This window comes from Meles meles, chromosome 11, assembly GCF_922984935.1.
Source record: "Meles meles chromosome 11, mMelMel3.1 paternal haplotype, whole genome shotgun sequence".
Lineage (NCBI taxonomy): Eukaryota > Metazoa > Chordata > Mammalia > Carnivora > Mustelidae > Meles > Meles meles.
The window spans coordinates 13,906,865-13,922,997 of record NC_060076.1 but is presented as its reverse complement, the minus strand read 5'-3'; the positions used below and the strand labels follow the sequence as shown (position 1 = coordinate 13,922,997).

Below are 16,133 nucleotides of genomic sequence, written 5' to 3'. Positions count from 1 at the left end.
TTTGTGATTTAAAAATAACGATACAAAAATAATAAAGGTAAAATAACATCATCAATTATACAGACTTATTTATCGTATACTAACCACTCAAAATAAGTAATCTTGCTACTACTTAAATTCTACTGTGTGCTTCAAACTCTGGAAAATCTAATTCATCTTTTTTCTATTATATTTTACTACAACAACAAAAAAATCATCACAGTACTACTGGGTTTCTCAAAAAAAAAATTGTAGTCATAAGGATAACTAACACACACATGGTGCTTACTCTGTACCAGGAATTGTTCTAAGCACCATAAATATATTAACTTAGTTAATCTTCACAGCAATCCTATGAAGTAAGTAGTATTATTATCTTCATTTCACAGTTGAAGAGAGATTCAGTGACCTGACCAAGATTACGCGGTTAATAAGGGGCAGAGCTTGGATCAAACCTAAAAATGGACTCCAGAGTCCATACTCTGAACCACTGTACTTCCTGTCTCTTAGTAATATGTCAGTCTCTCTATACCAGAGCCAAAAAAGGTTACAGTCAAAATCCAGCTAGTTAATATACTCCTTCAAGCTAGAAGAGATGCCAACTTGGCTTTTTATAGTTGAATAATCTGCATTCCTACTGATGTCAAGGCCACGCTCCAACCCAAGATTCAAGACGGTATTAAGACTCATAATCATGTGGGAAAACTCTCCACAAATTCAATTATAGTCCAAAGTCCATACCTGACTCTACAGCAAATCACTGAGCCTAAGAATTAGGTCAGAGATCCATTACTGTAAGTACAGCTTGGCAAATAGTTTGGACAAATCTCCACCCCAACGTAGGCCAAGGAATTCAGAAACTCTTGTCTGATGTCTTGACGAGGTAGTTTTTATTTGTTTAGTTCCAGGCCCGCTTTAGATTAAAAGGAGACAAGAACAGGAGTTGTCTCTAACTCTGCTTGAAGACTTCAGTCAGCAGGAAGAAGGGCCTGTTTTCTATGCGGACTCAAAACAGATACTGGCATTTATCAGCATCCTCCAAACTGAATATTCTAACTTAAGGGGGGGAAAAATGGGCGTCTCTGCTTATATTGTGTATTTGTCCAAACATACGGACCTTGTAATTGAGGAAGAAAAAATGGTGCAAGGAAGGGATTTAACCTAATTTATAGGCATGCTCAACCTAGATATGCACCTGTCCCAAATGACCCATTGAATCCACTTATTTGCAGGGAAAACATGGACCACAATGTCTCCCCCCGCCCCCGGAGTGGTCTGTCCAACTGTGGTAAACAAATCCTCAGTATCTCTTCCACCTGTCACATGCACATGATACATATATGCACTGTGTATACACACGTACACACATCATACACACACACACAAGGACGAATGAACAAGCACACGGAGGGCTCGGAAGGAATCCCTTCTACTCAGTTTCGGACCCATATGTTGGAGGTACTGTTCTGGCTTTCAAACTTTCCGAAATAACCCAGGCTAACCCAGGCGGAGAGGCAGGGTGAATGAACCGAACCCAAAAGTTTGCGCCCATTCCGGGTCTCCGACAAAGGCCAGAAAGCCCGGTTTGGAAGGGGATGCGATGCCTTCCACCCCGCAGCCGCCCCCCCCCCGCCCTTACCGGGGAAGCCCAGTCCGGGGGGGGGGGGGGGGAGACTTTCCAGATTGGGGCGGGGAGGGGGGCGTTCGAGCTGGAGCTCGAACCTCCCCCTTGGGAGTCCAAATCCGGGGAAACTTGGAGGTGAGGAATGGTCAATTCCGGGCACCAGCCCAGGCTGCTGTGAGGTGGAGCTGGGGCTGGGGTGAGGGTGGGCAGTCGCGCGGCGGGGTGCAGCCGGCGAGGGGCGCGGGGACTCACCTGGGGGAGGGGCGGAGGGGGCCTCGGTGGCAGGTGGGGTGGGCGGGACGCTGCTGCCGCCCGGGGGCTCGGGGGTCGGGCTCAGCCGAGTGGTGGGCGCCGGGATGGTGGTCGCAACGGGGGTGGTCGGCGCCGGGCCAGTGCTCGTCCAGAGGGTGGTCGGCGCGGGTCGGGTTGTCGCGCGAGGGGTGGTCGGAGTACGGTCCACCGCCGGAGGGGCGGTCGGCGAGGGGCTGAGCGGCGCCTGGAAGGTGGTCGAGGCGGGTCCGGCCGTCGCCAGAGGAGGGGTGGTCTCCGGGGACTGGGCTGAAGAGGACGCCGCCAGAGGCTGGTGGACCGTAGTGCGCGGCGCTCCGGTCCTCGGGGCCTGGGCCGTGGGAGTCGTCGCCTTAGAGAAAGGGCGACTGGGCTCGCCCCGTAGCCCCGGGCCCGGAGACGCGTCCACCTGCCCCGCGGCCCCGCCGCCGCCGGTGACATTCCCCGCCGCGGTTGTTGAGGCGGCGGCGGCGGCGGCCCAGCACAACAGGGCGAGGACGCCCAGGCTCGGCAGGCTCCTCATGACGCGCTCGGCTCCGCCATTCATTCATTCAGTCATTCAGTCGGTCCGTCAGTCATCTTCTCCTCCCTGCCCTCGGACCAGGGAAGCCGCCGCAGCCGCCACCGCCACCGGGCGCACCATCGCCACCTCCCTCTGACAGGCGGCCGGCCCCGCGGGCGGGCCCCAGCGCGGAGGGAGCGACCCGGCCGAGCGCGGACAGCCCGCCCTCCCCGATTGGCAGCCTCGTCGACCTATGGGAGGCCACGCTGGTCCACGTGACCCGCCCGCTTCCCGGCCTCTTTGTAGCCCCACGGGCCAATCAGAGGGCGTCGAGGGGAGGGGGCGGTGTTAAGGCGGGAGGAGGGTGGTACGAGCCCCTCTCCAGCCCTTCGGGCTCGCGGCAGCCCCGGCTTTGTCTGCCCGAGGAGCGGGGCGCGGGCGGCGGGCATCGGGCGACGCGGAGCAGACAAAGGACGCGCCCCGCGCGGCAAACGCTGGGGCCAACTCGTCTGCTCCACTGGGCGGCGAGGGCGACCCGGGGCGGGGAATCCGCTCTCGGGAGCTTCCCCGCCCTCTTGAACAATGGGGCGCCGGCGCCGCACCCCGGCTCGGGTGGAGACTGGGCTGGAACCCCCACAATGGGCGAGGGCGGCAGCAGCGAGGATGTAGAGCTCAGCATGGCTTGTGCTGCCCGAGAACGCCTGGCCTCGGCCCTGCGAGGTCCGCCCTGCCGTTCCCATTTCAGGGATAGGGAAACCGAGGCCCACGCTGAGGGCCCCACTGAGCCGAGACCCACGCCCGGACCAGACACCTGCTGTGGGCCCCGGCGCCGTGCCAGGCAGGACCGGGGTAGTAGAGACCCGCCGGCAGCCGAAGGTGCAAGCTTCCCGTGTAGTGGAGACAGACTCACGTGCACACTTTGCCCTGACCCTGCACCCCAACCCCTCCCCACGGGAGAACAGGCTCGGACGGGGTTTGAACCTCAGCGTCCTGTTTCCTGCTGAGTGGTTTTGTGGCCTGAGCGCAGTTTTCTCACCTCTAAAATGGGCATGATAGACGCAGAACACCCCCACACCTCCTGTCACAGAGATGATGTGAGAATTCAGTAATGCGCTGAAAGGGTTTAAACCCAGTCCCCGGCTCGCAGTAAACCCTCTTCAGTGCTAACGAGGCGCAGGGTACTGTGCTCGGACAAGTCCCACGCCACAGCCCTGAAGTGTCCTCAGCCGCCTGCCCACTGCAGGGATTGGGGTGGGTCTGATAGCAGAGCTTGGCCCCGGGTGACACCAAATCCTGTATAAAGCTGGAATTCCGACGCGCAGCCTCGCGCCGTCTGCCCAGGATCCAGAGCCTGCTCAGGCGCGGCGGCTTCCAGGGAGAGCCAGGCGGGGCGGGTTTGTCATCTGACAGGGCTTAATCCCAGCCCCAACGCCAACCCATTCCTGGCCTCTCCTACGTGATGCTTGCCTTTGTACATGGTTTCCCATTAGTCACTGGCCTCCAACCAGAAAGGCCGGATGAGATTTGTATGTGGACTTGGGTATATGTTAATCTAAAAATGCGTTTATTCACCTGCGTGAGTAGTAGGTGGGGAAAGGATGTGCACAGGCTTGTGGAGAGCATAAACATCTTTGTGAGTCTGCGTGTATGAGTATTATATGTATTTGTGTGAGTTTATGAGACTGGTGTCTGTTTTGTGTATTGTGTGTTTTATGTATCTGCACATGTACTGGTGTATGTTTTATGGGTATTTTCTGCAGGGTTTGTTTCTTTTTATTTCTGAGCATATATGAGTGTGTGTTGGTAGGTCTGTCTATGTATGGAAGAGGACTGCAAAATGAGAGGGGTGTGTGTAGGTGTTCTGGTTTCAGACCAATATTTAGCAAATGCAAACCAAGATTCTGTTTTTACTTCTCTTGGGGAAGGAGGTGGCAGGTCAGCCCCTTCCCCATGTTCTCCTGCTGATCCTTCCTAGCCTTCCAACCCCCAACCAAAATACCATATCCCCCAAGAGACTTTCCTGGAATTAAACACTCCGTTCCCATTTGCCCATGGCCCTTTGTTTATTCATTGATTATAGCCCCAATCTATCAGTCTATCTCTCCCCTGCCTCTTCCCGAAAGGATTAAGAATGGCTTTCGGAAATTTATACAATAGGATAAATTGAACTGCCCACCCGTTTTTTTTTTACTTCTCACAGGCACACATCAACCATTAATACTAGAACTTGCAATTTATGTGTCTGTCTCTCCCATTAGGCTGTTCTCTCTGTTCTTAGTGCTTAGCAGGGGTAATATGTGTGAGCACTAATCCATGCTGATAAAATTGAATTAAATTGGAAAAGAGATGGTGCCATGGAAAGAGCTCACAGAGTCAGACAGACCCGGCTCATGATTTCGCCAGATGTGTAACCTTGGAGGAACTCTTTTACCTCTCCGAGTCTTAGTTTTCTCATCTATAAAGTGGGGTCAGTAAATTATGTCTCACTTAGAGGAGCTGAGGATTGAAGAGAATTTTTTCAGAGTCCGGTATATCGAAAGTGCGCGGCCTGTGTACGTTCATTTTTCCTTTAGTCCAGTGCTGACTTTGAGCCTTGTTGGCTGAAGGACCATGACAAAAACCTCTGTGTCACAGCTTCCCCATCAGGTGATCATGGTCTGATGATTGCCCTACCAGCTATCCACAAGTGATAGCCAAAAAATGCTGGGCTGGCCCTAAGATGTGCTAGATCAGAGATTCTCTGGCAGTAGGGGAGAAAAGCTGATGCAGCTTCTTTGCCTGGAGAATCACAGAGAAAGACTAGAAGCCCTTACCAAAGCGCCAGCACTCTGCCTCGGACAGGGATATGACCAGGCTTCTAAAATGGATTAATTACCTTGTAATGTGTCTAGAAAATGTTGAATTATTTTGAATTGAAGTAGATAAATGTCAATTCATTCAACAATTAATTCTTTAAATTTTTTGCTCTGCCTCTATCTCTAAACCAAGATAACTTTTTTTTCATTTCTTAGGAATAATAATTTTGTGTGTAAAAATCAGAAACACTAGGGGCACCTGGATGGTTCAGTTGGTTAAGCTGTGCCTTCAGCTCAGGTCAAGATCCAGAGGTCCTGGGATCCAGCCCCAGGCCAGCTCCCCACTCAGCAGGGAGTCTGCTTCTCCCTCTCCTTCTGCTCCCCCCCCATCATGTTCTCCAACCGCCCCCCACTGTCGCTCTTGTTCTCTCTCTCTCAAATGAATAAATAAAATTTTTTAAAAATCAGAAACACCTTAAATATCCAATATCAGACAAAGGTTTTATTATGTCTGTTCAATTTAATCATATAAAGTCATTGTAACGGGGGATCTGAAGACAGTATAGTAAATATTCAAAATAGGTCATTGAGCTCTTATTGTGCTAACATTACCCTAAAAGCTATGCATGCAATATTTTGTTTAATCAAACAAAGAACCCCAGGAAGAAGGCACTATTATTATCCTTATTTTACAGATAAGGAAACTAGGGCACAGAGAGGTTAAGCCACTTGCCCAAGGTCACTTAGTAAGTGACAGAGCCAGAAATCAAACTGAGGCTCGCCAGCTCCAGGAGCTCCCTTAACAACTATGCTGTAAAGGGAAAATACTCATGATATAACGTTAAGAAGAAAAGAGGGGGGAAAAATTATAGCTGTGACTCTATCTATAACGGAATGTTGACTGGCACTTTTCCTGTTGCCCCAGACCTGTGGCTAAAACCCAGGGCTCTAGGAAGAGCTGACAACCCACCCGTGACACATGGGGCCACTAGACTTACTAACGAGGAGCCACAGAATAGCAGGGGTCAGAGAGGACCTTGTCAGAGCAGATGAGCAGCCTGAACTTTCTCCTGTAGACAATGGAGATGCTATAAAGTGCCCCTTCTGATTCTTCTTTGTAAACTCAGTACCCAGCACGATGTCGATGTCCTATAAGCAGGAATGGCTCAAGGATTGTTGGTGGAGGGGCACCTGGGTCAGGTACAGTGGATCGGGCAACCCGACTTGGTTTCGGCTCGGTCGTGGTCTCGGGGTTGTGGGGTAGAGCCCTGCATCTTTCTCTCCCTTTCCCTCTCCCCACTCCCACTCTGCTCGCTCTCTCAAATAAATAAATAAATGAATCTTAAAAAAAAAAAAAAAAGGAATTGTTTGTTGAACGAAATGGAGTCTTAGCGAGTGGCAAACACTGTCCTTGAAGTTCTGCACTCATAATGTATTTCCCAAAGATAGAGCTGTCCCGTACTTGAAAGAACAGGAAGCTGAGTCTCTGAGAGGTAAAGAGATTTGCCCAAGATCTACCCAGATCCAAAGTCCAGGCTCTTCTTGAGACTCCACCATCCATTAATGTGGCCACTATGTGTTGCACATAGTAGGAGGTCGATGAACACATACTGGAAAAAAGGACACGGACACATGAAATTTTACCCTCCTATAAGAGCAGAATTAAGAAAATAGAAGCTTTAGGGGCATCTGGGTGACTCAGTCATTAAGCGTCTGCCTTCGGTTAAGATCATGGTCCCAGGGTCCTGGGATGGAGCCCCGCATCGGGCTCCCTGATTGGCAGGAAGCCCGCTTCTCCCTCTCCCACTCCCCCTGCTTGCGTTCCCTCTCTTGCTATCTCTCTGTCAAATAAATAAATAAAATACTTTTTAAAAAGAGAGAGAGAGAAGCTTTGGGAATATGAAAAGAAGAGAAACCATAATAAAATAATAGACTCAGCTCAGCAAAATAACTTCATCTCCCAGATTCCAATAAAACATGGAAACTTTCCCCTTTCTGGTTTCATTGAAACAGCAATGCTGACATGGACAATTTCTAATCCTCCCGGAGCCTGGCCTCCTATCAGATGTGGCTAAATGCAAGATTTGGCATCATCTGCAGACAACTTTTGGATTATTGGGGCCTCTATTAACAAGGCTGCCCAGCAAAGGACACTAACAGAAAACTCACAAAAGAAGTACAAATGGCTATAAAACATGAAATGCTGTATATTCAACCTCAGTAATCAAATACATGCAAATTGACACAATGAGTTACCTTTTTTCAAAAAACTGATCTGGCAAGAATTTTTAAAAACTGATAATATTTGCAATAACATTTGCTCCCTCAGTCTGTTGATAAGAATGTAAAGTGATAGAACTTCTCCAAGAAATCTTAAAAGATGTCTGTGCTCTTTGACTAATTATTTCCACTTTTAAGAATATATCGAAGGGAGGGGCACCTGGGTGGCTCAGTTGTTAAATGCCTGCCTTCGGCTCAGGTTATGATTCCAGGATCCTGGGGTGGAGATCCTGGAATCAGACTCCTTGCTCAGCCGGGAGCCTGCTTCTCTCTCTCCTTCTGCCTGCAGCTCCCCCTGTTTCTGGTCTCTCTCTCTCTCTTTCTCTCTCGTCAAATAAATAAATTAAATAAATAAATAAATAAAATCTTTTTCTATCTGTCAGATAAATAAATTAAATAAATAAATAAAATCTTTTTCTGTCTGTCAAATAAATAAATAAATAAATTTGTCAAATAAATAAAATCTTTTTTAAAAAAAAGAATATATCCAAGGGAAATAAATCATCAAATGTAAATAAAGACTTATACGCAAAAATGTTCATCAAAGTGTTATTGATAATAGTGAAAATTAGAAAAATCTGAACAGGTCACAGTAAAGGATAGGTTAAGTACTTTGTGTTATATGACTTCTCTGTGTTGAGCCACTGTACATTTATTTTTAAAATGACATGCATGAAGGAAATGCTTACAACATAAAAGAGTGAAAAAAAAAAATAGCTTACCAGTACACACCTCTTAGAATGGCCAAAATCTGGACACTGACAACACCAAATGCTGATGAGGTTGTGGAGCAACAGGAACTCTCATTCATTACTGATGGGAATGCAAAATGGTTCAGCCACTTTGGAAGACAGTTCGGTGCTTTCTTATGAAACGAAACATATTCTTACATATGATTCAGCAATTGTGCTCCATGGTATTTATTTAAAGGAACTGAAAACGTATATCCAGACAAAAGCCTGCCAACAGATCTTTAAAAGCAAGTTGTGTTCATCATTGTCAAAACTTGGAAGCAGCCATGATATCCTTCAGTAGGTGAAGGGATAAATGAACTGTGGTATATCCAGACAACAGAATATTACTCAGCACTAGAAAACAATGAGCTATCAAGCCATAAGAAGATATGAAGAAAACGTAATGCATATTGCTGAGTGAAAGAAGCACATCCGAGGGGCGCCTGGGTGGCTCAGTGGGTTAACCTGCTGCCTTCGGCTCAGGTCATGATCTCGGGGTCCTGGGATCGAGTCCCGCATCAGGCTCTCTGCTCAGCAGGGAGCCTGCTTCCCTCTCTCTCTCTCTGCCTGCCTCTCTATCTACTTGTGATCTCTCTCTGTCAAATAAATAAATAAAATCTTTAAAAAAAAAAAAAAAAGAAGAAGCACATCCGGGAGGGCAGCCTACTGTATGATTCCAGCTACATGACATTCGGGGAAAAGGCAGAACTATGGGACAGTATTACATATTGTAATGATGGACACATGTCATTAGACAGTTGCCCAAACTCATAAAATGTAACACCAAGAATGGACCACAATGTAAGCAATCGATTTAGGATGACTGATGTGTCAATGTAGGTTAGCTCTTTGTATGAAAGGTAGCACTCTGGAGGAGGATGTCGATAGTAGAGGCTGTGCACGGTGGAGGCAAAGGGTATATGCGAAATTTCTGTATCTTCCTCTCAATTTTTCTATGAATCTAAAACTGCTCTAAAAATAGTCTTATAAAAAATAGGGGATGGGGTGCCCAAGTGGCTCAGTCAGTTAAAGGGTCCAACTTGATCTCAGCTCAGATCTTGATCTCAGGGTCTTTAGTTCAAGCCCTGCATTGGACTCTATGCTATGTGTGGAGGCTATTACTTAAAAATGTAAAAAAAAAAAAAAAAAATAGGGGACTATTCATACTATGATCCCAATTATGTAAAAGAATATATATATATAAAAGACCAAAAGGAAATACACCAATATAGGAATACTCTTTGTCTCTGAATGATTACATTGTGGGTAAAGTTTTCTCCTCATATTGTTCTGCATTTTCCAATTTTTTGTAAGATTTTATTTTTTAAAAAGATTTATTTATTTATTTGAGTAGGGCAGGGGTAGAGGGGGAGAGAATCTCAAGCAGACTCTGTGCTCAGTGTGGAGCCTAATGTGGGGCTCGATCTCATACCCCTGAGATCATGACCTGAGCCAGAACAAGGAGACAGATGCTTAACAGACTGCGCCAACCGGGTGCCCCTTAAGATTTTATTTTTAAGTATTCTCTACATCCAACATGGTGCTCAAACTCCCAACCCTGAGATCAAGAGTCACATGCTCTATTGACTGAGCCAACCAGGTGTTCCTGCAGTTTCCAAATTTTTAGTTACAACAAGCACATAGCATTTCAATCAGGAAGAGCCAGCAACAGAATTCACTTGGATCTGGGCATATGTCTGCCAGCCACATCGTTGATCTGCGTCCGTGGAATCTCTCTTAGGATAAGAGAGAGAAAGTTCTAAGTCATAAACTCACATTAATTGCAAGGCACCTTCTCTAAACAATGAAGCTAACTGTTGAAATCCTGCTTCAAAGTCCTTCTAAAAGATGCTAAAAATAAGCGCGGAAAAGTGTTTGCTGCAGTTCTTGGAGATCTACTGAAGGACGTCATTGGGAGTGGGCACCAACTCAAACCCTCGCTCGTCATCAGAGTTGGCCGTAGAGCAAAGAATGTGAGCCATTTGGGGGAGGAATGGGGCCAGTGTTTCATAAATAACTCTTTCCCTTAGATTGCTGTAATTGTAATAAAGAGGATCACTGACAGGTGCAGAACACAGAAATTTCACTATCATTATCTCACTTGAACTTTGCAGTCACTCTGGAGGGAAGATGATAGTAATAGCAGTAATGATAATATCATATTTGTGACTAACATTTACAGAGCACTTTTATGCCAGGCATCAATGCTGACCACTTCATGTACATTATCCCTTTTCAGTCCTTCTACTGTAAAGTAGGCATCTCCACAGAGGTCAGTATACTGTCACTTAAAGAAGTGAAATGGCTAGCTCAAGGTCACCAAGCCAATAAATGGAAGAACTAGATTTATAGCCATTTATCTGACCCTCAAGTTCAGAGTGATCTCCAATGCTTACTCAACTTCCTCAACGTTGATTATTTTTTATTGCTACTATTAAGAGAGACATGAGTGTAGCAGTAAACTGCTGGGTACAATGCTGGTCTTTCTAGCTGTATAACCTTGGACAAGACACTGAATTTTTTTAAAATTTAGATTCAATTAGCCAACATATAGTACATCATTAGTTTCAGATGTAGTGTTCAATAATTCATCAGTTGCGTATAACACACCCAGTGCTCATCACAGCATGTGCCCTCCTCAAAGCCCACCACCCTGTTACCCTCTCCTCCCATCCACCACCCCTCCAGCAACCCTCAGTTTGTCTTTTACAGTTTAGAGTCTGGACAAGTCCCTTTAGCTCTGTGTCTCAACTTCCTCTTCTTTAGAATGAGGATCACAACGTCTATCTTACAGGGCTCAAGGTAAAAAAAAAAAAAAAGTATAGGAAGTGTTGAACCAAAGCCTGCCCCAGAGTAAACACACAAATAACACTGGAACACGTCTGATTTTCCTAAATCTTGTCTTCTCAATGGTGGGTCAAGTGCAGGAGAGTACAATGTCCTTGGGGTTCAGTGTCCCAAAATTCTAGACTCTCATAGGAGTCAAACTCCCTGACCTGCTTCCATGACCTCACCCTTCTGGAAGAACCACCCCTGCCCCCATGCCCCATTCATTAGAGGGGGCACCTGTCATTGGAGAGGTGCCTAGCATCTAGGCCTGGCAGAGTGGCAGGAGTGAGCACTTGACTCCTCGGGCACCCCTAAGAAGTCCGGGCCTTCAGAATTAAGATGGCCTTTGTTGAGGGGCACCCAGTGGGCTCAATCAGAAGAGCAGGCGACTCTTGATCTCAGAGTCATGTGTTCGAGCCCCATGTTGGGCATGGAGATTACATTTTAAAAAATGATTTTTTTTTTTAAAGATGCTCTTTGTTGAACTATTCTGAAATAGCTATGTCACTTTCATGCTGGTTTCTGAGGCCTGGATGATAAGGAAACCCAGCCCTGGAGGAGCTGATGTTTCACAGAAATAGCAAGAGCGAATATCAGAGTGGGAAGGGGCTGAGGAGTCAGGCCTTCCAACCCTGGCCTTGTAAAGACAAGACACCAAGATCCAGAGAAGGAGAAGACCTTAAAAGGTCCCTCCCTGCACATTTGTTATAGAGCCAGGGTCAAAGCCACACCTATGACCCTCAGGTCACCATCAGACTCCTGTCATTCCTTACAGAGGGGCAGCTAAGGGCCAGTAGGGGACTTAGAGTTTGCTGGCTAGAAACCCCAGAGCCTTCCCTCCCATAACACTGCCCTTCTGACTTCTGATCCAGAGCTCTTTATGTCACCAGGGTCTCTGCCCAGGCACTTTCCTCCTGGAATCACAGAAATTGTGCCCTCCTGACAGCTTTTTATCAATGCTCAAGGCAATATTTTAAATGATGACAATAATCAGGGTCTGCTCTCAGACAGCAGCCAGGACCTCAGGAATGGCAAAATCTTCCAAATTAGGCCACATTGTTGTAAGGAAGCTAGAAAAAAACATCTTTCCCCTTCCAACGGGCTTAAATTAGAAGGGCTCTAAAGAGGGTCCTGGGACTTCAAGCCTGCTCTCGGGCCTGTGGATCTGATTTCCTTTCTCAAAGGAGGTCACTTTTTGTACAGTCATTGGGTGTTTATTGGGTGTGTGCAATGTCTCTAGTGTAGCCCAGATTTTGGAATGGGATGTAATCTTTAGCCACATACTGGCAGTGCTACTCCTTTAGAGATAGGGATCTTGGAATCTCTGCCATCTGGTCCCACGTCAGAGCATTCATCTATGAATCAGCCCAGCTGGGTTCCCAGGGCTGAGTCTATGTCCCTTTGCGGTGGAATGGTCTAGCAGGAAAAGCCCATGACCTAGGGGGCTTGGTCGCACTTCTTCTAGCCTATGTTACCTAGGGCAAGAATCAATCTCTCTACACTTTCGTGATTGCAAAGTGAACCTATAATGCCTAGTCTACTCATTGCTAGGAGGATTCCTTCATTCAATCAGCAGAAGTGTATTAAACACTGGTCTAGAGATACCCTATGAAGGACACACACACACACACACACACACACACACACACACACCCCATGTCCTGCACTCAGGATGCTTACTATATAGCAAGTGAGAGGCACCTGGGTGACTCAGTGGGTTAAGCATCTGCCTTTCACTCGGGTCATGATCTCAGGGTCCTGGGATCAAGCCCCACATCAGGCTCCTTGCTCAGTGGGGAGCCTGCTTCTCCCTTTCCCTCTCCCTCTGGGCTCTTACTCTCTCTCAAATAAATAAGTAAAATCATAAAAAATATACACAATATAGCAAGTGAGATAGCCAGCTAACAAATAAATGAGTAAGTAAGCAAGATATTCACAGATAAATAATGGGTTGTACGTCAGAGATTAAAAGGGTACTGAGACACAGAATACCTGGGAGACGTCCCCCCTCAAGTCGGTCAGGGAAAGCCTCTCAGAGGATGTGACCTTCAACCTGAAATCAAAAGAAGCAGCTGGCTGAGCAGAAAGCAGAAGGAGCTGCAAATGCAGGACAGGAGGCGGGGAAGGAGCTGGAAGGAGACCAGGGCAGTGAAGCTTACAGTAAAGGGGAAGTGGACGAGGTGGGAGCGAGCGGGACAGAGCTCTGCAGCCCTGCCTGCGGATGGGAGTTTCGTCCAAGAGCAACAGCAAGTCAAGGGAGAGTGTTAAGGAGGGGGATGAAGGTGCATCCCGGGGCAGCAAGGGCAGGGGCATGGAAGCAGCGAGAAGGCCCAGTTGCCCAGGGGTGAGAAGACAGACGGGGGCGGGGCCTGGCCTGGGACTGGCCTCGAGGCACATTCAGGATCCAGTTTCCACCGGGACTTGTCAAGACTTGGATGGGGTGTGGGGTGAGGGAAAGAAAGACATCAAGATGAATGTCTAGATTGGGGGATCACTGGGTGACTCAAACAGTCACCGAACATCAAGGAAGCAGAGAAATTCGCCTGCCCCCTCCCCCGGGGCGTGGTGTCGCGCTCAAGATGCCGCGGGAGATCTCCCAGCTCCGACAAGGAGCCCGACCGCGCAGCGCTGGGAGGAAGGCATCAAAGGAGTCCTCTGCAGGGCGGGCCGAGTGAGCGGAGCCTCCGAGGAGAGGGGAACGAGGAGGAGAAGAGCTTTGGCCTCAGAGATCACGGGTGTGAAATAGCAAATGCCGGCCAGGTTAATGGGAGTGGGGAAGGTGCTGGTGTCTGGGAAGCCCTGACGGCGTGCGGGGGACGGTCCGGAGCTCCAGTTAACGCACCGAGGCCTCACAGGAGCCCTCGAGGACTAGATACTCTGATGACCATCTGCGCTTGGCGGACGAGGAGACCGAGGCCCAGCGAAGCCCTCCCCGGGGACTCACCGAAGGCCGCACCAGCCCTCCGCAGGCTTCAGCCTTACGCACGTGGGCTCCGGAGGCCTTGACCTCACCGGCATCCAAACCGCCTCTCTGGAGGCCAGCGCAGAAAACAGAGGTTGGAGGAAGTGGAGGAAGGCAGAAGTCCAGAGCAGGCGACATAAAGGACGCCAAAGTGTTTTGCAAACTAGAAAGCACGGACCCCACGCAGGGCACCCTCGCTAGTATTCCAGAACCGGCCTCGCCTCCGCGGCAAGCAAAGGTTTCTGGGGCAGTGTCCTCTGGAGTGATTGGAGGACGGTGGCTGCTCCGAGGGCCCAACAGAAGGACTCCCAGGGGATGGGCTGAGGAGACTCTGCCGCTGAGCAGGGGAGCGGCGGGTGTGGGCTCCAGCCCTAGTCCTGCCCTAACCTACTACCGGGCTTTGGATGAGTCACCTCTCCAGCCGGGTGCCCCTATCCGGAAGATGGAAAGAGGGGATTCTAAGAGCGTTTCCAGACTTTGCATTTTGAACAATCGCTCCGCTCCCGCTATCGCCGCTCTGGTTCTCACTTGGGTAACAAAAGAATCGTCTGTGCGGGATGGGGGTGGGGGGGCCTTTACCAAAGCAGGATGCCACCTTGGACGGGAGGCGCGCCCGCCGGGAAGCACCGGTCGCCTACGATTTCTGTCTCCTGAGTCCACAGATGTCCAAGTCAAACACGCCTCACTCCTCCTGCCCCTCCCGGGACACTGGTTTCCAGGGCTCCTAATTCCAGCCCATTCCTGTCCCTTTGAATCCTTCAGGGGGAGCGTGAGCAGCACAGACAGTATCTCAGACCCTACTTCTGGGATACAGCCAGAAAACCCAGGTGCGGATTCCATCCCGGGGGTCCTGTTTTGAGTTTTCTGTGAAGCACCACCCCCAGGACTTCCTCACATGTGCTCCATCCTTTCCTTCGGTTTGGGATCCACTACCCTGGAAGAAAAAAGCGTTCATTTGGGATGCAGCCCTGGATCTTTCTCCTCGTGCATTGGGATCTCCACCGTAAGAAAAGACTCACAGGCCTGCAAGAGACCCTTTTCCATCCAAGTAACGCAATCCCAACCCTTCTTGCTGACGCAGAACTTTGTAATCTGTAAAGCACTTTTATATATTATTAATCCACATATTATTCCTTTTGTCCCTCAATTCCTGAACTAGTGTGTGCAGGGTAGATAAAATTCGAGACGCCGGTTACATTTGAATTTCAGATCAACAATGAGTAATACTGTATGGTAAGTAAATCCCAGATATTGCACGGGACACACTTTGCTAAAATAGTATTCATTATCTGAAATTCAAATGTAACTAGGTATCCTTCCTTTCATTTACTAAGTCTAGCAAACCTAGATGGGGATCGTTAACACCATTTGTCAGAAGAGGGCTCAGAGGGGTGTAAGGGTTTATCGAAACTCCTTAGGAGCAGGGGACCGCGTGTGATTCATTTTTAAAATTTTAGCATTGATTTATTTTTTAAGCATGAAAAGCATATTTCCCTAAGCCAATGTATCAGTCCCTTTGGTGGTGATTTGAGAGATTCACACCTCCTGAAAAGTCTACTCTGAGAATCGATGCCGTGTGTTTGTGTAGATAAGTATATTGCATGGAGAATTGAAAAGTTAATAATTCATTTTTAATCTCCAGTTCCCAATCTGGAATTAGTTCCCAGAAGATTCTAGGGAAATGCTTACTCAGATACTGGACTTTCTGAGCCTCTCATTCCTACAGGAACCTCACAGGCTAACAGGAAAAGTTGGCTCAGGACAGAGAATGGTCCCAGGAACTCTGAGTTAGGCTTCCCAATCTTTCTAGGTGGTTATACTTAAGATTACTTCAGATGCATTTCTGGAAAGCAGGGAAACTACAGAACTTCATGAAATTAGCAGAGGGCGTCACGAAAATGCTCCTTTTCAGAATGCTCCTTTCCCGTTCCCACTTCAGGATCACAGAGAGGCCTGCCCAGGGCTGCCATGCCCAGGGTGGTCAGGGCATAAAAGCCACTAAAGACATTGCCAAAGACAGAACACAAAGTTCCCGTCCTGCCCTCTGGAGGAGCGGACCCCTCGGTGGCACTGGCGGGCCATCTCCACAGTGACTCTGGACTAGCTTCAGCTCATCTCTCTTCTGATGGACACTTTGGGC

The 16,133-nt window shown here is 48.3% G+C and overlaps 1 protein-coding gene across 1 annotated transcript in view; it reads right to left on the bottom strand.

Moving 5' to 3' along the window:
- Nucleotides 1–2,576, bottom strand: part of MEGF9 (multiple EGF like domains 9) — an 85,570-nt gene extending 82,994 nt beyond the window's left edge. Inside the window, exon 1 of the mRNA XM_046023451.1 lies at nt 1,856–2,576. Within this exon, the coding sequence (XP_045879407.1) occupies nt 1,856–2,438 (583 nt within the window). The 5' untranslated portion in view covers nt 2,439–2,576. The remainder of the gene's footprint in view (nt 1–1,855) is intronic.
- Nucleotides 2,577–16,133: the final 13,557 nt, after the last annotated feature.